A 23996-nucleotide genomic window follows, 5' to 3' on the forward strand; every position below is an offset into this window, starting at 1 on the left:
CTGGGTGGGTTTTTTTTGTCATTTGGCTGCTTTTTTGGTCTTTTAACCTATGACTGAACAGCATCATGCTGTTTTATTATGGTGTTTTGACAACACTGAACTCCAGGTGAAACCTAACATTTGATTTATCTCCGAGATGATTCTATCTCTGAGTGCCCTTTCATGAGTTGTGTGCCAAGACTCCCAGTTCAGTTGCCTCTTCACTTGCATCCAGGGCTTGGTTTCATATGGACAGGAGATGTGGTTCCTCAGGCTGAGGAGGGTCATCCCAGAGGGATAGCCAAATGGACTGTGAAGTTCAGTTGTGTCCTTTTGCTTCCCTTGGTACAAAATAACCTGTACATGACAGACTTGTTTCTGTTAAAACCCTGGTAAGTGTGCCCCAAAGGCAAAAAAGCCACAGAATTTTATGGAAATCTTTTTTCTACTGTGAAATCTTCAAGAAAATAGTCCTAGTACTAAAACAGGCAAATGAATAGACAAAACCAGTCACACCATTGCCTGCCTGCAAACAGCTGTGGTCCTCCCTCTCTGCCTCTGAAACCAGCCCTGGTTACACATGCTGAGAAGCAGTATGAAAGCTCACCTTGTACAGAACACCAACTTTACAACATTTACTTCTCTCTCCATTTTCTTTTTAATTTCCTTATCCTAATTTTTCTCCTTTCTTGTTTTCCAGGACATCTCCCATGTGTCTTTTTCTACCTCAGACCCACTTTTTCCCTTCATGTCCTCACCGACACACAGCAATCCCAAGGAGCCCATATTCCTCAGGCATTCAGAAATCACCACACCCTCTGCAGCCACTTAACTTACTCTAGGTAGGCATAACTCTTAAATCTCATAGGTCCTACCTCACTTTCTTTTTTGCCATCTGCTAGTGTAGCAGCCAGGTTGCTGCCTGGTGCCTGGGGCCAGTGAGGGCAGGGCAGAGCCGGGCAGCAGGCAGCAGTGGGGCAGCACCCGGCACCCCTCTGCTCAGAAAAGCTCCAGTTATGGGGTTTTTCCCCAAACAGCCTAAGCAGAAGTCAGAAAAGTTATGAAAGATTGCCAGTCCTTTCTACTTTCTCCAAGATGATGGGCACTGTAATGTAGAATTAGCTTAAATACAACAGAATGGTCACAAGTAGCTGTTTCTTTTCTCATTAATTGTAAAGCCTCATTTTCTTACATGGTAAGCATAAAGATAGAAGAGGAGCTTCTGGAAAACAGCTAATTAATTTAATCTCTTATTTGAATAAAAGCCTCTATTTCATCAATATCCAAAATGCTTTTATTTGGCACCTTTTCAAAGATTCTGTTGGGAGAAAAGAAAACTTTTGGGAAAACGGTGGGTTGGACAGGGTAACCTCCAGAGGTCCTCTCTAGCCTTAACCTTTCTGTCATGCTGTGATTTTTGAGGCAGTAATCTCGTTACAAAGATACTTGAAGTCTGTCGAGAGTGCAACAGGAAAGAAATTCTGACAGACAATATCCACACTTAAAACATGAAAATATCCCAATCTGTTGCCCTTTAAACCAATTCTATACCCCAAGAGCGTCATCTCTTTGCTCTGCATCTTTCTGTGTTCTATATTTTTTCTGTCATCATTGCAACTTGCCAAACGTTCCATCAACCAAGTGCAAGAATTAAGGTCATAGGCCTGATAGAACGTGGACTTCCCACTTGCTGAAGTGCATGTCAAACACAAAAAGTATTTTGATTTATAGCATCTAGGGAATTCTTGTCAATTTTTCCCAAAGCCTTTCTATATGTTGATTTTAAAAACCAAACTCACCTTTAGTAGCAAACTCTTCCTTCCACTTACCTGCTGTAGGGGAGACTGTCCCCCAGAGAATGATTAAAATGGAGAAACGGCATGTCTCACACCCTACAGACTTCGTAACAGTCAACTTCTGTGTTCTCCCTACACAGGCCAACTCAAAAAGAAAAGATACTAAAGAAAAATTTAACAAAGCTACAGTAATCAGTGATTTCCACAACATATATGTTTTTGTAAGATCCATTAATAGTTGTACAGGGGCTATGTCACAGGCCCCTATCCTATTTGTCTGATGTTGTGGACGGAAATGCAATCCCTCTTACTCTCACAAACTTCTGTGAAAAGCTCTTACTAAAGACTTCGAGCAGACAACTGTAAATTCCATTCTAAAATAAATTACAGGTTACACTAGCTTGCTTGACTTAAATACAGATAGGCTATAAAACCCCCCCACATATAATTCTTGCTCAGGTTATATTTACTGTATGCTGATACACAACTGATACTGCTTTATAAATAGTTCCATTTTTGTGTATTTCATCTAAGATATAAATTATACCATTGACATTACCAACCTATTGGAAAGTTTCCAAAAGGGTCTGGTTTTGGTATACTACAATAAATGCTTATTACAGAGGAAAGAAGATTAAAGAATGTTTTCAAAATGTAAAAAGATTTTCTGTATGTTCTCTTCTTAAGTTTACTGTGTTTCATTTACTATTCATGTACTGTGTGTCTGGAGTCAGATGCTGACTGTTCTTTCCTCCCTTTCATTTCTCTGAGTTAGTTGCTCTATATATGGTAAAACATTTTTGGTTTTTCATTAGCATTGAAGTCAAAAGCTATCAGCTACTGTAGATATTTATAAGTGGGTAATAAGAATAATCACTGGTGGCATGATAGTTCTTCAAGCAAAAGAAACTTCACTTTACTGATTATTTTTTTTGCAGTAGAAAGAACACATTTTTCCAATGTTTTTTCAAGGATAGTTCAGTTCTTGCAGCTTTAATTCATAAGGAAATAATTTTGCATTCAACAAGAATGACAGTTTGTCTAATTAAAAATAGACAATTTTTGAAATCCACAAAAATGTTAAACAAATCATTGTTAGATCGTGTATAAGACCTGTCTTGCACTGTTGCAGCTACTGATGTTGGACTACTGAAGAACGATATACTTTGATACAGAGAAAGGGTGTAGACAGATACTCCAGGCTTACATCCCTGTTTCCCACAGCTCAGGGAACACCATTTATTTGTAAATCTAAAATGTCTTAAGAGTTCATGAATGAAGGCCATGAAGGATATAATTTCAATGTAAGCCTGGTCTTGTTTATCTGTTTGTTTTCTTATTCTTAAAATAATCTAAACCTAATATAACAAAACTAGAAATAAACCAGAGTAAACTGGTTACTACTGAAATCTACAGAAAATTATCTGAGGAAACCACATTGTTAACAATAACATAGCTATTTTTTGTCAATTGCTTCACAAAACTGGATGGAAATTTGATGGCATACTGCAAGGCAATAGGCATGAAAGTCAAAACTAAAATTTATTTGTATTTCTGTGCAAAATGTTATGTGGCTGAAACAAATGACAAACAAGGTCATGCTTATGCCATCCATAAAATAAAATAATAAATAAATTAGGTGATTAGATGGCATATTAAGTGCAAAAGCTGTTTTCATGTGCTCAGATTTACATTTGGCTTCAGTTTATACTGAGTTTAGAAATACATCTCCTTTTTTCACCACGAGGACACTCAGACATTCGAACAGGTTGCTCAGAGAAGCTATGCAGCCTCCATCCTTGGAGTTTTTCAACAACAGATTGGATACAGCCCTGAGTAACGTGGTCTAATATTATAGATATTCCTGCAGAAGGCTGGACCACCTGAGGTCCCTTCTAATTTGAATGATCCTATCCTGATATAGTATTGTGGCAGTACTACTATTAAGAACCTATAAGCATTTCTGTTTGAAGGTTCATAATCGCTTATTTTCTTAGACAAAGTATCCTATACTAGTATCTGATCATTTACAAGCTTTCATTTGAAATGACTTTGCTAGAACTGAGTTAGATGATCCCATGAAGTGTTGCGAGCTTTAAGTATGATTCAGCAAGGAGCTTCAAAATAAGAAAATACATCTAAAGCCCACGGATGCATGATTTAGAAAGAGTTTGGTGCTTATGAATTAAGACCTAAGTCTCTGTGTTATATGTGACTTTCAAGGTCGTGTCGTGTTAGTGCTAAGATTATACTATAATAAGAGACAAAACATAGATCAAATTCTTCCCTTGAGAAATTATTCAAATGAAATTAACTTCTTCAAAAGTTACCTCACCCATTTTAAAAGATGCAAAGAGAATAAAAATTTGTCAGCAATACCAAAAAAGGAGCTAACAAAAAGCACAGAGCAGTACACCTGTAGTATACTGTGCCTAAAGCAAATTTTTATCACATACATACAAAGGCATCAACTTGAATTTATATTATGCAATTAATTTCATACAGGCAACATAATGCATTCAATTCAGTATTGGCTGAAGGATTGGGATCTAGTCCAACTATTAAGACCTATATCATAAACAGTAATACACAACAAGAAAACCAAGTTTAACAGATAATATTTAGTCTTAATATCTTTGGTGACTTCTTGAGTTATGATGTCTTACTATTCCTTGAAATAATAAAAAGCATTTTAAAATAATATTACTATTAAATACTCATCTTCAGTTGTAGTTTTGAGAGGCAAGTTAAAATTTTTTGTCCTATCTACTCATAAGCATAAAATGAGATAAGCTGTGTCTTACTCTAGAGCAAAACTGATTGAGTTCACACAGATGTTTCCTTGGTTCGTGATGTATGTGCTCTTATAACTTACATCCTCAGGTTAAGGTTATAACAAGTTAAAAGTAACAAAAAAAGAAAAGGTTTTTTGAGCTAAACTCAAGTTTCCATCTTGATAAATACACCTGGGACACTTGGAGAGCAGCAGCTATTATTTCACATAAGATGATATCACAGCAAAGCAAAAAGCTGTAATAATTAATGGGAAAAGATCTAAAATAACAAAACCGATCATCTGACCCCACCCAATTAATCTTATGCAGGACCACTGTTGTATCCAAGTCACACCATAGAAAAAAATCTCTATTCCACAAAAAATGATTTTAATTAAGTAACATTTTAAAGTATGGTAGTACCCAACATTAAAGGCTTCTTTTCAAAATGCAAGAAGGATTATGCTTACTAACATATTGCACACAAGAAAGGATACTTTTTGCCTTAGGTTAGAGTAAATTTAAGTTTTCTTCAAGTTATTCATAGCTCAAATTTGGACAAAATAGCACTAGATTGCATTTTCCACTTTCCCTGCACAGTGCAGCATTTAGATTTAAGATTTAAGAGCATGTTGGAAATACAGACTACTTAATGCAAGAACAAAACTTTCTAGTAAGTTCGTATGTTTATGTTGCATAAGATAATATAATCCGTCTGTTGGAAAAATCCTCACTGAATATTATATCTGTCTTAGTAACAAACATGAATAGAAATCAAGATTTTTATTTTTTTTAAATCCCAAACTCAGTAATAGTGAGCCTTACAAAGAAATATGTTTAGGAACCTGAGGCAAATTATACATGTTAATGTTGGAGTCACTGAGAACAGTTAACAGAATGTAACCAAATGTCAACTGGAATATTTTGTAGTAACTTACCGAAGAGGTCTGCGTTTAATGAATATGTGAACGCTTGGTTTCTAAGTTTTCAACTTCAGATGGCGAAGATTAAGTGCTAAGGGTGTTACTGTAAACGTTTAAGTGAGATGAACATCACTGATTTTCTAATTTTACCACATGGTTTATTTCAGAAGAAAACAAGCACCAGTTACATAGTTCTCCTGCAAGTCGGTAAACAGTCACACACGAAAACTCCATGCAATTTGCTTCTTTGTTTATGTGCAAGATATTTAGTTTGGTTTGCAAAGTATTAGAAGAATAATAAGAACCTCCTGACAGAATACCGCAACTAAATTTCTAAAAAGCCACTCAGTTAATCTCAGTGTTGAATCTAGCTGTTTCAAATTATTGTAATGTATAATAACAGTCTTATTGACAATATAGATGCACAGAGCCAAAAAAAGCTAGAAATAGTGGCCAAAATGATGAACTAAGCGCCAGCCCAAATGACAACAAACATATGGCCATTAACTGAAGAATGGAGGGGTTTAGGAATGCAGCTGTCTGTGGTCTCCTAAAAGTTCCAGAGGAATGAAATACTGTGAGGATTGGCAAAGTCTGGATGAGAAGTACTACTGAAGATGGTAGGTCCTTAAATGGAGTCAACCATCAGTTCATGTTGGAATTCAGAGATTTCTGTGGTCAGAATATATTCATTCCATTGGCCTCATAATGTACATCGACAAATTAATATTGTGTGGATGTCATTTCAAAGCCTACTGAAGACGAAGAGCCATTATTGAAGCCATTAGAGCACAGATGGTTCAAACTATATGCAGATATTCATACTTGCATTTCTGTATTATAGCTGGGTTTTTTTTCTGTTGAACTGTAATGAATTGTCTCATAATCTATTCCATCTTCTTGCCATTAGCAGGCTTTGAATGTTCACAAATAGGAGCAAAGAACTCATTTTCCAGAGCTTTAATCACACAAAGAGGGAATGCCTAATTCTCTAAATGAAATGGTCTGTGATCACTGAAGCAGAGATTTAATATATCACGGCAAATTAGGTAGATTTTAATAAATTACTTATCTCTCTGAATACTTTACATATGCTTATGAAGAAACATAGCCTGTTTGCAAACAGTGGAAATCCACAGCCTATAAAATCCTTTGAAGAAAATGACAAATAAAAAAGTAAATTAAAAAATGAAATGTATTATATCCTTGTTCTCAAGAGACAATCCTTTTGCAGCATTGATTCACAGCTCCATTAAAAATATCAATTAAATCCTTCACTGAGATTGGTTAAAAGCTGGAAAATTAACTTTCCAAGCTAGACACTGGTTATTCAGATACAACAATTAGTTGTATATGTTTAAGTTCTAAAAGTGACAAAAACCAAATGAAAACACAGTTGCCTGTCCCTACAGCACAAACTAGTTGAAGCAAAATCTGATAATGTATGGTTTCTTTTTGTGTTTTGACAGATGTTGGCTGAAAGTAAATCTTTTACTGTACAGAAAAGTGATTGTGCTTGCCCTCCCCCTACTTCAAATCATGATAATCATAAACAGCTGATTATAATGTTAGTAGAAGGGTAAAAGTTATTTAAAAAAAGGTTGCAGTAATTTAATAAGTCCTGCAACTAGCCTCATTTTTTATATTTAATTGATAGGAACTGCATGCATCAAAGAAAACACATACTGAGATTTAATGTGCATAAAATGGATATTAGCATTTTAAAGAGGCAGATTAACACATTAATCCAAGTAATTTTCATATATTGCTTTTAATAAAATCTTCACAGTATAAAATTCTTAATGAGGCTAATCACAGGCATTCCATTTAGTGGGGTGATTAGGGATAACATAAAAGTATTTTTAATCAGTTTTCTAAGGCTTATGGGTTTTTTTATTAAAAATTAAAATTTTGACTTGCATTTTTATTACTGTTTTATGTAGGAAAAAATCTTGAAAATGCAAATAAAGCACATCATTCAATCATGTAGGTATTAATTATTTACAAGACGTTGTCCATTGTGGAGAGATTCTTAGCCTTAGGGGGGAAATATAAAAACAAACAGACTGAAAAGTATACAAAACTTTACAACTACAAATCAAGCATCCTTTTCATATAAATTATACATTAAATATACTGTAAGAATTACAAAGATCCCATCTTTGAAGCACTATCAAGCATGTATTTACAGTGGGAGAAGGAACTTCTGTAGGCAAACTTCCCTTTCATGCCTCCTAGTCATCTCTGCATTCCTCATAGACTGAACGCAGTGCGTGGAGGGCTTCCACTGTTACTTTGAGCTTTCCAATTACTGCACTATCATCTTGTGAATCAAAAACTAGAAAGGAAACATCAGAAAACAGCATTAGCAATTTCATTTAAGGTTTTGCTTTTGTTCTGGTAATTTTCCTTAGCATTTGGACAGATTAAAAGGCACCTAAGCATATGCTTAAAAAAAAAAAAAAAAGAAATCTTCCAGTTCAGGCACTCAGCCTACTGGAAACTGAACACTCTAAGAACTAGAATGTACATCAAGAGAAGTATTACTGTTGGAATTAACTTTGGAATAAAAAAAATGATCTGTATGATAATTGCCTATATCAATTATTTTTCACAATAGGTAAATTAAATGTTTCAAACTCTATGAAAAAACACGTATGCATAAATAGTATTAAATTAAAAAAATACCAATTAACGCATTTCTTACACTGTGTGTATGACTGGTTCAAATCAGCTCAGACAGTTTTTAGTATTTAAATAATGAATTGTTTTTTCCAGTTGGTGCGATGCAAAATTATTTTATTTCCAGGCTGCTATGTCTTGTAAAATAGTGTAGACAAAGATGGTACTTCCCCTAGACTAAACTATTTAACAACCTTCATATCTGCCTATGTGGTTTTAAACTAGTACTTAAGATTTCTATTTTACAGAAATTAGCTAACATGATTTAAAATTGCACTCTTTTACAATATCTAAGTAAACCCAGAGGGCCACAATCTCTGCTGCTGTGATTAAAAACATGCTGCCAACAGTCAAAAATGAGGCTATTTCCCAGCCCTGCACAAAAAGCAACGAGGCTGCCTAGCATGACTCTAGAAGGAATTAGAATAAAAACAAATAATCTTGACAGCACATCTTATCAAAGCAAATTATACATCAGACAAATGGCAAGGTTATGTATTTACTACATACACTAGGATAAGTATGCTGGGACATGCAATGATACTGCCTGCTACAACTTCTAGGCTGCTGGGACAGCTCAGAAGAAGTTTGGACAAGGAAAAACATGGGATAAACCTTCCATCACTTTGTCAATAGAGCTACTGTAGGAGAGATTGGATGCTATTCTTAAGAGATCCAAACCATTTTGTATATCCTTGGACAAATCACTCTGTGAACTGTCAACTTAAACAGCAGACTTCAGGGGACATTATTCTTTTTATGTATAAGAACTGCAGGATAACTAATTAATGATATCAGAAGATCACATTAATTATATTTTCTCAGTTTTAATACTATCATATTATCTCAGAGACATTTGGTTATATGTCTTTTCTATACATTTTTCATCCAGCCTCTTGCTTAGCCGTTCACTTAAATGCTTCAAATTTCACACAGGCCACTTTCACACCATCAGCAATGAGTGGAACAAGATTATGAAAAAGACATATGCTTGCAGTCCTCAAAAAGAATGAAGGGATTTTATGGTATCTAACTTATGTTATCTAACTTGTTAAATTTAGGGTATCTAACTTAAGAATTCATGTGGTAGCATCCTATGAATTTCCATATGTCTAGGTTTATTGTTTTTCCCTCAAACTAATATCCACCTCAGAGAATGTGTACAATGTGGTTTAGGAATTCTATTTATTGTGCTGTTACATTTAACTGAAGTCTATGTCCAGATCTTAAGAACAGATCCTTTTACTATTTCTTCATCCAAGAAAACATACCAATACATTCTACTTTAGCCATGATCTGACATGCATTAACATAAAATTAATTTCAATTCTCTGAAAGGTCTAAATTTTCAGAAAATATGGTTATGGATGCAATAAAAAAAAAATCTAAACGGTACAGCATCTGCAGGGACAGGGAAAAGTGTGAGCAGGAATAAGAATAAAAATAGTTCTATCTATTACCATCACTTTCACAGATATAACGTGCATAAAGCAAAAATTAGTTGAAATGTCTTATGATTATGGGAAGAATCGCTCCTCACAATATTCAAGTTGTTGCCATTACATACTAATGGTTACCTTTTGACAGAACAACTAGTAACAAAAAACAGTTGTTCCTATCATGATAATTATCTCAGATGACAATTAGGAGTTTTAAGAGTTCTGTGAAAAATGACTTTCAAGGGTACAAAACTATATCACTAATCAATCTTATCAAATGGGAATTATGACAATGGGAATTATGGCCATAAAATCCAGAACAAAAACAATTTTCCAGTGAGAGACTACGAAATACCTTTTTGGAGGAGATGTGCTTTCGTACAACTACTTGGAGAAAAACTATTGGTGGAGAAGAGATAAAGTGGTTCAGCCACAGTAAGAAGTGCATCAAATCTGTATATTATTTTTCCAGGGTATGGAAATTTGATTCCTCTTAGAATTTTCCTTATCATGTTCCTGCAACTTTGATGCATACTTTGAGTATTTTAGCTACAGCATGGATGCAAATTATGCATGATAAAGGAAATGGATAAGAAAGCCTATTTCTTTTCCTTACTGCTCAGCTCCCCATCACTCAAGGTATGGTAATTAGACACAGCAGCAGAAGTACCAAAGTCACATTAGCTTGGCATTCTGCTAGGGCTAACTAGAAGTCTTGCTATTGCAAAGAGGACCTTATGAACACGGGTGCACTGCATCTAGTAATTAAGATGGTTCACTTAACCATTATAGAAGAGTAACTGTTTATAACAGATATACTCTGAGCTTCTTCACTGAGCTTTACCACAATGGGGAAAGAAGATGGAGAGGAACAGGTAAAGAGAAAAATGCACCACTGATAACCATGTCCCTGCTACCTTGGGGAACAGGAAAGTCTAAGCAAGAAAATATATTCCTTCACTGTCTATGAAAGGACAGAGTAGCCTTCTGGAGTTTCTTATCAGAATTATAAAAAAATGCTGTCATAAGATTTCACACCTCCTACTCACCTCACCTTGCTTTAATGACTCACAGTGAAGTCTGTTACAGAAGGATGCTTAACTCTAAACTGATACCTAAGCAAAGCCACCAGTATTTCATATTGTCTCAGATACAGGTTTCACACAGAGGACACAAGCTTGAGGTACTCTGGGGGTTATAACATAACCTCAAATAATATATGGACATCAGCAGAACACAACTACTGACATAAATTTTAATAACAAAATATATTTTTATAGTCTTACTAGTGTGAAGTATGTTGTACAAAATAGAGAATTATAGTAAGTGAACATGTCCTGAAAGTTCTTGGGTTTTTTATATACTAATACTATGAGCTGGGAATGCTGTGGGTTTTTTATGTTTTGTTTTGTTTTGTTTTTTTTTTTTAAACAGATTTTAAGTAATAACCATAATACACAGTTTTTTCAGACTTTTGCAAAAAAATGTGGAAGCCATTAGGTAATATTTAATAACTCCTTATTGAAACAACATCAAACAATTACTTGCACAATAAAGCTTGAAGAGAAAAGCAAAACCTCAACAAGTAATTTCTAGGTTACAAAAGATTACAAGAAAGTAACCTCTAAAATTTACCATCAATATCTTGCTCAATAATATCTCTTTGCTTCTGGAATATCTCTCTCAAACTGACATAAGCGAAACCAATATCTTCACATTCAAGATCCCGTTCATCTTCTGGGGGATCACTGACGACTGTAAATTGTAGGCTAAGCAGAAAAAAAAAAAGAAAAAAAAAGGAAGAAAAAAAGAAAACGATGTTACCTTCAAAAAGAGTTAACTCAAAAACCAGAAAAAAAAAGGTAAAACACACACTTTAATTTATCACTTAAGGATAAGCCAGAACTCTTTATCAATTATATTCAACATTTTCCATGACAAGAATAGTCTGACTCTCTCTCTTTTAAATCTGCCCTCCTTCTTTAGTGTTATTTAGCAGTATTAGAAGGACAAAGAGGTTGTAACCACAGATCTTCAGGCTTATAGAATTGTTTCATTTTTCTCCCCCCTCTCCACCACCCTGTTCACATGGCAGTGACAGGCAGAGTAGTCTGAGTATATTAAAGACTTTTTCACCTTTGAGACTTGTAAGTTTGTCTAGCTCAGCTGCTGAATCAACTATTCAAATCACTTATTTTCTTGATATTTATGCCCCAAAGGTAAAGATCAAGATTGTATCTATGTACTTTGAGCCCTTTATAAGAAAAACTCATTTATCTAAAAATATAGGTAGGAGGTTTTTTGGTAGGTTTTTTAGTTTGTGTTGCTTGGTTCATTCTTAAATATTTTAAAAATTTTTACTGTGTTGATCATACCATGCAAATTATTTGATGTAAAGAAAGAAAAACAATTCATAAGCAATAATGGAGGGTTTAGATTAAATGCAATTATGTTTTGTTGGTTAAAACCTTTTAATATCATAAGCTTGTTAAAAAGTTCAACCACTTTAATTCAGTCAGGCCACATAAGATGAACCTGCACAATTATTTCAGCTTTGATGAGGGGATACTTATGAAGGAAAACTTTTCAGTTGTCTCCAGTTATGGTGCTTTATTTGCATAGTAGGCTTGGAACATATTAATTGGATTCCTGTTGGATTAAACTAAACTGAATATGTGCTCCAGGAGTACCTACCCCTAATCCATTCCACTACAACATACATTCAATTAATAGGATCAACTAGTATTCTGAAGTCTCAAAATCATCCTGAAAATCTAAGTACTGTGCATATCAGACCATTAGCAACAACTGCTTTGTGCTAGAGATTCTATGGTCTGCACCACTTGATAATTTAGATCTAGCCTTAGTAAATTTTAAGCCATACATTTTCTTGGCTTTATACTGAGTGGTGTCAGAGACATGAGATAAATAATTGAGAAAGATAAACCATATCAAACGTTTTCCTGATATCAGAAATACTAGCCATTTTCAGTGAAGCAAGTATTTCCAAACAGCAAGTGTAAAATATTTAGCTGAAAGTTACTGAGAATTTTCAAGCCTTATTTAGATACGTGGAGAGCATATTCTAGCCAAGAACACGTCCCACAAAAATAACAGGAACCTAAAGGCAGTTCTCTCAAAATAGTATCTTTCTAATGTTGTCTGGTGTATTCATTAAAGTTGGACCTTACACAGCAATTTGTCCTGCACTTGTTCCCTCTAACCAATGCATCTCATATTTTATCTTCATTATTCTGTTCCTGTTTTACACACAAAAATTAACCATGAGTACAGCTTGAATACAAAGGCCTTTGAATATCTACTGTGCTGTCTAAACACAGCCTGTTTGTCCATCCCAAACATCTAAGTCCAACAACTATACAAAATATTTGCATTTCTTCTGTGAACTTAAATTACACTCATTGCATCCAAGTATGGATTTTCTTTTAAACACATAATTCTAGTATTGTGGTGGAGCTGACTTGAGTTAGTGGCTTGTGTTGGGGCCAAAAATACTGAAACTGGCAAAATGACAGGAATTCAGAGCAAACTACTTTTTGGGTATGTTTTGGCAATGTTATTTAAACTGTGAATACTTGTGAGCTTTACAGCCTAAAAATGTTACTGTAAGCATAATTCCAAATGAGTAACAATCAAGTTGCATAAAATCAAGTCTACAGGAAAGGATATCTTAAACAAAACATGAACAAATCTTCCTAAAAGACTAAATGTAACAACAACTGCAATATGCTTTAATAGTAGTTTATTTTTGTGCTTGGCTCTTACTAACAAATATTTATTATAGAAAATATACATATAAATATTTGTTTGTCACTAAAAGCAGACACTTACTGAAAATACGTGTCTTCAAAAAAAGTTTCTGGAGGCAAAAAAGGAAAAATATCACAGCTATTTCCAACAGCAGGTGGATTGATTAAGTATAATGGATCTAATTTAAGATTTTAGCACAGACCTAAGCAGCAACAAAAATGCCAAAACACAATTAAAAAAAAAGAGAAATACTTAGGTGTGTAAGATAAATATTAAATGGAATAAAAACAAATTTAAAGTTGCAAGAATAATTGATAAAATTGTGGGGTATTGGGAACAGATCTGTTTTGTTATGATTCAGTGTCAATGTTAAATCAAGTGGAGAAACCAATTAATCTGGTGGATTAATTTTTATCACTTAAGGATACCAACTACTAAAATTTTCACTAAAGCATAAACTAAAAGTAGGCCTGGTAAAATTTGGAACAGTACCTTATAGCCAAAGTGGAGCCATTCATTCTGGTCCACTTTCTGGTTCAGATCATATGCAAGTATTTTACATAAATAGAGCAAGCTTCAACAAAACAGATCAAAAGAACTGCACCTCTATAGTTCCAATATGCCTAAAAGATTGTAATACTGGATTAAATCTTTTCTGCTAATCAGGAAGGAGGAGATTTGGACTCTGGATTCCATGGGAAAAATCCCAACTAGTAGACTGCAAGAACAGTACCACAATCACTTTGACTTTTGTATTTTTAAAAATTACAAATGCTTTAAGTTTAGAAAAATATTTAAATACAATAAGCAGTATGCTTTAACATGTTTTCTTCATTTACCAAAAACCTGCAAGTTTTCACATTGAACTGGCTAAAAAGACACAGTTCACATTGCTTTGGAGCATACTGCACACGAACAAACGACTCAGTCGGCTTCAGCATTGAATGCACAAATGTGCAGCTAAGTGTCCCATCTTACCTTAGCACTGCCACACTTATCTAAGAAATTTTGATGGAAGTTGGAATATCAAATTCATACTAGGATTTCTTACATAAAGCTATGTAGAGTGTTCCTCTCTCGTATTTGTCTCTAAGATCCTAGACTTTGTCTCTAGCTCATTCATACATTTCTTTTATGTAACATGAGCTATCAGTACTCCCTTGTAGGAATCCCATTCCTGCTGACAGAATAAGAAGAAATCTTGACATCCTTTTAGAAATACTGTGTAGGAAGATATTTGCTAGCCACTGCAAGAAAGACTAGAGAACGAAATGAAACTTCTCTGCTAATAAAGGGCCAAAAGAAAAGTAGAAAAATAACTGTCCTAAGCTTAAAAAGTGCTTTACAATGAAGCAGAAAAAGTGGACAAATATTTATTATTGTTGTTACGATAACACTTAAAGGTGTTACCACCAGCAGGGAATTTAGAATGCCTGGACAAAAGCTGTGATGTAGGCAATTCTAATTCTTTATTCCAGAGATCAGTCATTTTTAGTCAGCAAGGAGAAAAGCTCATGTGTTAATATAGATATTAATGTAAAGCTAACACTGTACATATGCTCTGTACTACTATAACATGGATGCATAGATTTTGTTACTTTGGAGAACAATGACTTCATATAGTCAGATTTTTGGAGTAACAATCATTTTCTCCTAGAAATGATACACCTGTCAGGATCATCCTGGAAACCTCTCGCATAAAGCTGTTCACTCTTGTTATCACAGCGGGGTGACTGTTAGAAGAATGGATTCCTCCATTCTTCACATATGTCTCTGTTGACACTTGTCAGAAGAGCATATACTCTACTGCCAGGTCTGCAAGTATTGCAAGTACAATCTGGCGTAAGGAATCAGGGAAGTTTCTCTATATATGACCTGAATTTCTACACTCTTTAAAATGCTGAAAGGCAACAGGGGACTACAAACAGAATGAAGAATAAAAAATAACTATGACACAGTTACAGTAGGTTAAATGGACTGCCAGAAATGCCTCCTGTTAATAAGTGATTTAAAGACTTGAATATTTAAGGAAATAACTATGGGGTTCAGATGATAAAATAAAAATTTTGTATTTTTTTTGCAAAGTTTTAGAAATGTTAGCAAGTATGGTTTCCTAACATAAATAATGAATTGTAATTTGAATCCCTAATAACAGAAGAAACAAAACAAAAAGACTACCCATGTTACACAGGACAGGTATAAGAAAAAACAAGTGTTCTGACAAAATTTCCATATTAATGATAGAGACACTGTCTGTCTGAAACCATAAAGACAAAGATGCTGGTAAAAAGAGAACCATCTTTAGACTTTTTATTATTTATTTCACTGCATATTTTCTTGAATAGTGAATATTTTTGCATTTTCTGTCACTAAAGCTATTTATTCAGATGTGGAACCAAAATCAATATTTCTAATAATCACTCACAATTAAATTGAAAGAAAAATCAACTTTGTTTTGAAATCTCTTTTAATGAACAGTAAACCCCACTCCCAACAAATTTTAGATTGGGTATTAGGAAAAATTTCTTCACTGCAAGGACTGTCAAGCACGGGAACAGGATGCCCAGGGAAGTAGTTGAGTCATCACCCTGGAGGTATTTAAAAAATGTGTAGATGTGGCATTTAGGGATATGGTTTAGTGGTGGACTTGGCAGTGTTAGGTTAATGGTTGAACTAAATGATCCTAAAGGTCTTTTCCAACCTGAACAATTCTATGATTCTATGACATAAACATAATTTCCCATATAAATTCCACATCGATCTATGTTGGTTTTTTTTATTTCTAAGTATAAACTAAGAGAGTACAAATCTGTGAAATGCATTATTTTCAGGGCCAAGTTGCCTCCTGTTTCAACTATAGGATTAGGCTATAGTTGCAGCTTCGGCTTAGCAGTAATTTTATGTATTATACTAATATATCTTTTAACACCTGAGAATATTTGTCTTTTACAAGTGACATTCATTAAAGTGACTTTCCATTTGGAAGACAAAACCAGCATGTGATGTATCTATTTATTTATGTTTTAACATAGACCCATCGTTATGAGTATCATTTCTAACAACATTTTTTGTAACAGGGAGAAAGTTCACCCGAAAACTTAATACACCACTTAATATACATAACACATAATCTATGCTTCTGTAATCTGGCACAGCACAAACACCAACAGTGTCAGGGTAAACCATGTGCAGTCAATTTTCAATGATATTTATATCCTTGATAATTTGGTTTCCTGAGCTTTAAAGGATTAGTTTAGTTCAGTTCCTGTTTCAGCTGAAAAAGCTCTGATATTACTTTGTAAGGCTTGTGATAGAAAACATGTGTTGAAGATATAACTAGGCCAGGTTTAAAATGCATAGAGTTGAAAACATTTGGTGTATAGGCAGAATCTTTCCATAAATTTTGTTTCTTGGTGGTCCTCTTGCTAGGATAAAGTGGGGAACAGGACTACTGATGAACTTCCTGCCTTGCTCTTTAGTCAATGCAGAATTTAAATTTCACCACAGACCAAACTAGACACACCGATAAATGCAGGAAACAACCTGCCCCCTAACAGAGGACAGTACCATGATGGCACACGTAACATGAATACTTCTGCGGTGGGAAAAAGTTCACTGCTGTTATTTTACCTTATTTTTACCTTAGGTTTGTTAAATATTTAGTACAGATATCTAAATACTTATAGCCCACAGACTGGCTATTTTGCTTTGCTGAATTATCTGTCAAAGAATATTTTGTCTTCGGTGTTGTTAAATTTTTAGTAGAACACGTTACCTACTTTCCTAATCTATATATGGTAAAAAAACGTCCTCTGATTGCTTATTAAGTGAAGACTTTTCTTTTTTTTTTTTTAAATCTCTGAACCTAACAATGTTCTGGTATGATATTTCCATCCCAGCAAGTAATAATTTCATGGTGTTCCATGTTCCATTCTCCTTTCCAGTAAAACCTGCTTCCTGGCCAAGACATGAAAATCAGCTTTAGAAGGGAAATGGAATGAAGAGAGATCATTCACTCTCTTACTGCAGAGTGAATCTGTGATTTGTGAATAAATAAGTAAAAGATTTACAAGTAACTCCTACACTTCAAATACAATCAGCAGGTATTCTATTCTTCTGCAAATTAAATGCATCTTTAAATTAATAATTGTTACATTTTAGTGAAGATTGCCCTTCAAGAGGAAACAAAGGATGTCATTGATTCTCTCAAAGTAATGTGCATGCTATCTCAATCAAAAATTTGAATAAGAAAAAAATTATTATTATGAGCTTGGACAAGACTAATTTATATTTTCTCTCATATGAATTCATATAACAGCTGCCTGCTACATCTATGTGTGTGTGTATATATATATATATATGGTTTTGAAAATTCTATGGTGAGGGAACACTTTCTGAAGCTCTTACACCCCTTTTAGTACTCTGAATTCAGAAAGCAACAGATGTATTACTCTGCCATCAGGCAGATATGTGCCTTTCAAATTCATTATTGATAGAATGCTGATGACAGAATCTCTCTTTTTCAAAACAGTTGTTAAAAAAAACCCCAAACCCAGCACTAAAACAATATTAAGAGATGTTGCAATATCCCATGCTGCACAAACCTACTCAGGGAAGAAATGTAAATCAATTGCCACATCAGAATGTAGGTATCATTTCTAGATGCCACAAAATTTTCTCTACTTATTTAAGTATTAACTTCTCAGGGATACCTCCTCAATAAAATCAAACAAGTCAAACCCTAAACATTATTTATGAAGATGTTTAATAGAGTTTTTCATCACTAATAAGTACCTGTCAGTATGTAGATCTGGCTTTAGAAGCATAGACTTGAGATACTCTCTTCTTGCACCATTATTTGCCTTATCCACATGTATCACTGCAAAGCAAATTGTAATTAATATAATTAGTTATCAAGTGTTTTTCATCTTTTAGAAGAAAGAGCATGAGGAAAAGAACAAAGAAAAACAAACATATCTTTCCCTTGTCTTTCCTATGGAAAAGTAACAATGTTAGAATCAAATTTGAAAGGTCATGTGATCTAACGGCGTGTCACTGGCAGGTTTATATGCACACTGTCAAAAAAGATACAAGCAGCATATAAGCATGCCACATAGCTGTCATTTTCTGTTAATGGCAATAGCAGTCATGATTTTAAAAGCCAGTGGTCTTTATTGCTTTGTATTTGAAGTGATTTACTGCATTTTCTTCCACTGAGGAAGCTAGTGATAATGATAACGTATGGCAGAGTGCTTGTCCTTTTTGACAGCCTCAGTAATTTAATCCTCCTTTCCTGCCACAATATTTCAGTAAGAGAAACATCTAGACCAATGGACTGGACAAAATCCACAGCCTGAGGAGTGTGAGTGCTCTGAAAGCCTTTTATTGTTTTAATTTAAAATACAAACACAAGGACCAGCTTTTAATTTTCGTACCATTAATATGACCTACAATGAAAAATAGCCTTGGTTTAGAAAAAACAATAAAAGAATGAGAAACAGGATTTTAGGATATTCGTTAAGAAGTTTTGGGGCACCTTATATTAAGAAAGTAGCTGCTTTCTTGCAAAGGTATCAACCTGTAAGTATCAGTAAAGTACTGTGAAAGATTATGAAAATGAAGGATGTGAACATTGAAAAACAGTGTTAAAAGGAATTACTCATTTTTTTTTCCCAAGTGAAAAATGCAGCTGCAAAAAATTTTTATAGGACAGAACTAGAATGAATATAACCCTCAGAGAAACAAACACAGCTCTTAGGAACATTTTTCATTTGTTTTTGAGGGCAGGAAGAGGAGCTAGAACTTTGTCTGTCTTTAAATTCCAACATCTTTAATATTCACTCTCCTCTAATTAACTCTGCCACTGTACTCAAAAAACCTCCTTTTCACTCTCCACATCACATTAAGGTTTCCTTTTCCTATGCGCTGACAGAAATATTTAATGTATTTCACACTGCCTTCTCTATCCATAACAAATTTATTTGTATAAAGAGAAATTACCAATTCTACAAAGGAGCACTGAGTATTGGAATACGGGAGTATGAAAGAGATAAGCAGGCTCAAATTAATTCCTGGCAGAGGGATTTATTAAGGAATATGTATGCCTACAGAAGTCTTTCTCAGAAGCACACCTTCCAGAGGTACTGTTTCTTCAATTTTTTCAAAAGGTGTTCCTCAGCTCTTACCTGGCCAGCAGAGTCGCTATTAGAAATTAGCTACTTTTAGCAAACAGCCAGTACAATTGGTATCTGAATCATTCAAAGGAATCTGCACTTTAATGCCTTTTTTGCCACTAACAGAACTAAGAGCATTGTGTTCTGTCTTGGAATCCTTAGCTTCCACCCACAATAGTCTTACTTTCTTAGACAGGTTAAAAGAAGATGATACTGACATCTGCTATTCTCTTGGGCATGTGGATGACTTTCCACATGTGCTACTCTCATGGCCAAGTGCTCCTGAGGCCACCACAGGAAGTGATGGGGAGGCAGCAGGGAGACAGATGGACGGCCAAAGAACTTCAAAGGAGCTGCCACATCAACAGATTCTTCCCTTTCCCATAAGCATCCCAAATGGAATTTCCTAAGTTTACTAATTCTGTATTTAAACAATTTTAAATGGAAATTATTTATCAACCTTGAGTTCGAATTAATTTCACTAAATGGAAAATTCATCACAAGAAGTCCATTCAGGTCTGAGGAAAATGATTAACCATAGTGAAAAAGTATTTTTAGATCCTGATGAACAACATGCTTTCATATCACCCCTTAGCACTGCCTGAACTTAGAATTATAACATTGCTCCAAGGCACAGAACATCTCGTATTTCCATCCAATTAATTGAAAAATAATTCAAATTAACTTGTGACAGCTTACATCTAAAATGATACTTTTAAAGTTTTTCCTAAAACCTGAAGATTACAGTGACCCTGGGACCTTGTTAAAAATCACTGTAATTCCAAACATTAACATAGCTGGATCTGCTATAGCGTTTTTTGTTTTTTTTTCAGAGTTCATTTTCTAACAAAATGAAATTACTGTGATAAAGCAGAGTTGCATCACAGTGATGAGCTTTAATGGAGAAAAGAAGTAAACACAAGGAAGTATAACAATGTTTTCTGATGCAAGGCCTTAACATTTTCATTAGAGTTATACTGAGGAATCTACCTTTTAGAATACGGATCTTCAGAAGTATTTTTTAACAAAAAAATAAATCCCATCATCTTTTCCCCACCTCCTCTTTCTTTGGTCTACTTACACTTGTACTTCAAGTTGTTCAAATAACCACCAGTTCACTCAAGAGAGAAAGTTTTCTGATTAAATGTTGTATAAAATATTGGCAAAAATTTGTAAACTTTTCTCTACTGTTGCTGTCTGTTCTCTAAAACCATTGTATACAGTGATAAGGACACATTTCAGACCATCTACCAATCCTTCTAGTAATTTTCTCGCCATCTCAGCATTTTCATAATTAAGTCCTCATATTTAATAAAATATAAATGTTTTTTGTTAACATTTATGAACCTGAGTTTTGTAATTTAAATAATTGTGGCCCTGACAAGAAAAATATTTATTTTACTGAAATTAAGAGTCAAATATCAATTTATTTGACAAATTTATATATGAGGGAAACTGGGCTTTATTTGTTTGGAGAAATAGATTTCCCTATATTTTTCTGACAGTGCCATTACATTCACTTAAAAGCATATATTGTGACATGACTGGAAATAAATAATTTCTGGCACACAATTTTAAACTGCATGTCCTGGTATGGTATGGTTTCCAGATGAAACCAGAACACTGCATTAAAAAGTTCAAATATGAATTCATTGCTTACTATGATCTGTAACACGCCCTGACATCAAAACCAAACCATGCCAGAACAAACCCCATCAAAAAAATCAGAATCCTTCCTTTCTACCAAATTACAGGACAGACTCATGGTATAAGGACAAATTGGAAAGTTCTATTCTTTGAATTTATGGGACTGTACTGTTTGGAAGCATTCTTGGATATTCTCTTTCTATCACCAATGAACACAACAGCCCCTCTCCTCAGTCAGAATGGTCATCAGTAGATGTAAACAACATCATGGCAAATCAAGAGTTATACCCTAGAGGGTATAAACCTCCCATTCAAGTTTCTGTTTCAAGAACAACTTGCAGGAAATAAAATGGTCTTCTAACCATTCCTAGTCAAAAAGTCATAGTCAAAATAAACAATTAATGTCAAGTTAAACGCTCTAACCACTTGTGAAAAGGGAAATACATTTTTGTATGTCCAGATCAATGGAGTTCTACTATATTGTTTTCCAACACGATTCCATTAATCTTCTGGTATCTTACATGTCAAGCAATGACAGTGAAGGATGTGCAAAGGTATGGAAAAACTTCAAATGTTTTTTAAGCAACAAATCTCATAGACCCTTCTGTATCAATTAAGAGGTGTTTAACAGTCAAACTGTTCCAGTCATAAAAAATATGAAATGTTTTATTTATAAGAATTAATTTTTATTTTTAGATTACTTATGGACTTACCCTGGTGTTCTCCATGCAAAAATCTAGAGGACTATTAGTTTCCTTCTAAGCTCAAAGTAAATTTCTTCCTACCCATGCAAATCTCATTTTTATTAAAGAAAATATTCAATTTACCTCAAATATTCAACATATTCAAATCTAATTAGACATGAATAAGAGATACAGTAAAGCTATAGTAAACACACATGCAGATTTCATTACTATTAACTTACTGGCTTTCCAACTGACATTATCAAAAACCAGATTCATTAGGCTTTTTTCCCTCTATATGCAAAGCTCATCTTGAGCAGTAATTAGATGACCAATTATCTAAGCAAAACGCTGCAAATAACAACCATATTAGTATTATGCTGCAGAATACAGTCCGGAAGCAATTTAGACCAAAACCATCTTTTGATATTAATTAGGGTATTTTAAACAGTTCTATATTTGATACTGAAGCAGCAAATAGAATAATCAAAGCCATGAAGCCAGGTTTTGACTAGCAGAAATAATATGATGCAGCAATACTACACTGGAAAGCCTTATGGATTACAGTCTCTACAAATCATGATACTATTTTCAAATATCACAGCTTGAAATATAGTTAAGTTTCATAACTGTCTTAAGAGTCTGAAATTTCATTCTGTATTTGTCACAGCTTTGCTGCATTTTGCTAGTTTAACTTTGCAGAGTCAATACTTAAAAAACTAATATGCTTAGACCATACCCACTATACACAGGAATCAGAATATTGTGTAAGAATTTTTATACCTTCTGAATGCTTCTTATGTTCAAAGCAGTAAGAATTCAAGAAGGAAGATGAATGAGAAGTATTAAATAGCTTTTATTGGCTTGCGGTGTTATTTCAATGAGGTTTTAAAAAATTTACTTCAATTTTGATTGCCTATCTAGAACATTTGGAAAAGTGTTTACAGCAGCTAGCAAGATGAATATTGTTCAGCTCATAAAAAGAGTTCTTCCTCATCTGATACCACATTTAGTATATGCCAGAAATCTCATTTGTTTGAATGAAAGTTTGAAGTACTACTAATTTTTGTGGTGGATTGTTGTTTTTCCCCCCAGTTTCTACTCAAATTGGTTATTCAAAGTCTGTGAAGAGCCCAGAAAACTAGCATGATTCTATTGCAATGATGGGGCTAAAGTGTAGAAAGTCCTGCTGTCTACATTTCCCACAAGATATGGTTTCATACTAGCTTGTCCATGCTCTGCGAGCAGAAGAAACACTCTGAGCAGTGCCTAAGTTCCTATAAGGCATGTAGGGCACAGACACCTTCTAGCTGCACTGCACAAGCTTCTACTTCCTCTTGTTTCCCTTCCCTATTATTCTGCCAATTTAAGCACCCCTCTAGCTGGGGTGCATTCTTTTTTCTTCCACATTTACCATTTCTAATGCTATAGTTTTCAGGCAGAGTTTGAGGCTGAAGATTCAAAGTAGGCATTGTGAAAGACTTCTGTAAATATGAAAAACCTCTCCTAATATGAATGTATAGCATTGTCTCCAGGAAAAATTGAGGTAAAAATCATTTATAGTCCATGGGCACTGTATAACACTGAAAAGTGGGACTGGTTTTCATTATACACAAAATTTTGGGCATCCAGAAGATGTGATTTTAACAGCTGTTTCTTGGGCAGCATTTGCTTTATGTAGCATAACTGGTTGCTAGTTGCACTGAGAGGATCAAGTGCCCATAAGAAAAATTTGTTTCCAAGCAGAGTGTCTGAAACAGACACAAACTTGAGGAAGGCGGATATCATTTCTATATCTGGGTAGTGCAGGTAATGCTTGCATTCATTAAAAATAATAGCTCATTTCTGTGGTTATTAGAGCATAAGTAAATTAAACTGCTAATGGATTGATGCACTTCAAGCTTTACACTGCTCAGGGTTCTGCAGCAGGTACCTAAATACTGAAAATGCACTCAGTGCATGTGGGCCCTTTTTTGGTTTGTTTTGCTTTTTGTTTTTAACCCCTCTCTTTTTTTGCTGCCTCTTGTTTTAACATGATAAACCTGTGTCAACATCACCTGCAGTTTTCACTTTCTAGTTTGGATGGCCCAGTTCTGCTTTCAGGTCTGGGAGTTATTCCAGTTTGGAAT

At 34.4% G+C, this 23996-nt stretch overlaps 1 protein-coding gene across 3 annotated transcripts in view; it reads right to left on the minus strand.

The window, feature by feature from the left end:
- Window positions 1-5608: 5608 nt before the first annotated feature.
- Window positions 5609-23996, minus strand: part of RPGRIP1L (RPGRIP1 like) — an 80998-nt gene continuing 62610 nt past the window's right edge. For all 3 annotated transcript variants that reach the window (XM_026856738.1, XM_026856737.1, XM_026856736.1), the window contains exons 24-26: window positions 18159-18243; window positions 11229-11362; window positions 5609-7810 (exon numbers count right to left, since the gene is read on the minus strand). In XM_026856738.1, the coding sequence (XP_026712539.1) occupies window positions 7707-7810; window positions 11229-11362; window positions 18159-18243 (323 nt within the window). In that variant the 3' untranslated portion in view covers window positions 5609-7706. The remainder of the gene's footprint in view (window positions 7811-11228; window positions 11363-18158; window positions 18244-23996) is intronic.

This window comes from Athene cunicularia (assembly GCF_003259725.1).
Source record: "Athene cunicularia isolate RWA chromosome 11 unlocalized genomic scaffold, athCun1 chr11_part1, whole genome shotgun sequence".
In the NCBI taxonomy this organism is placed as follows: Eukaryota; Metazoa; Chordata; class Aves; order Strigiformes; family Strigidae; genus Athene; species Athene cunicularia.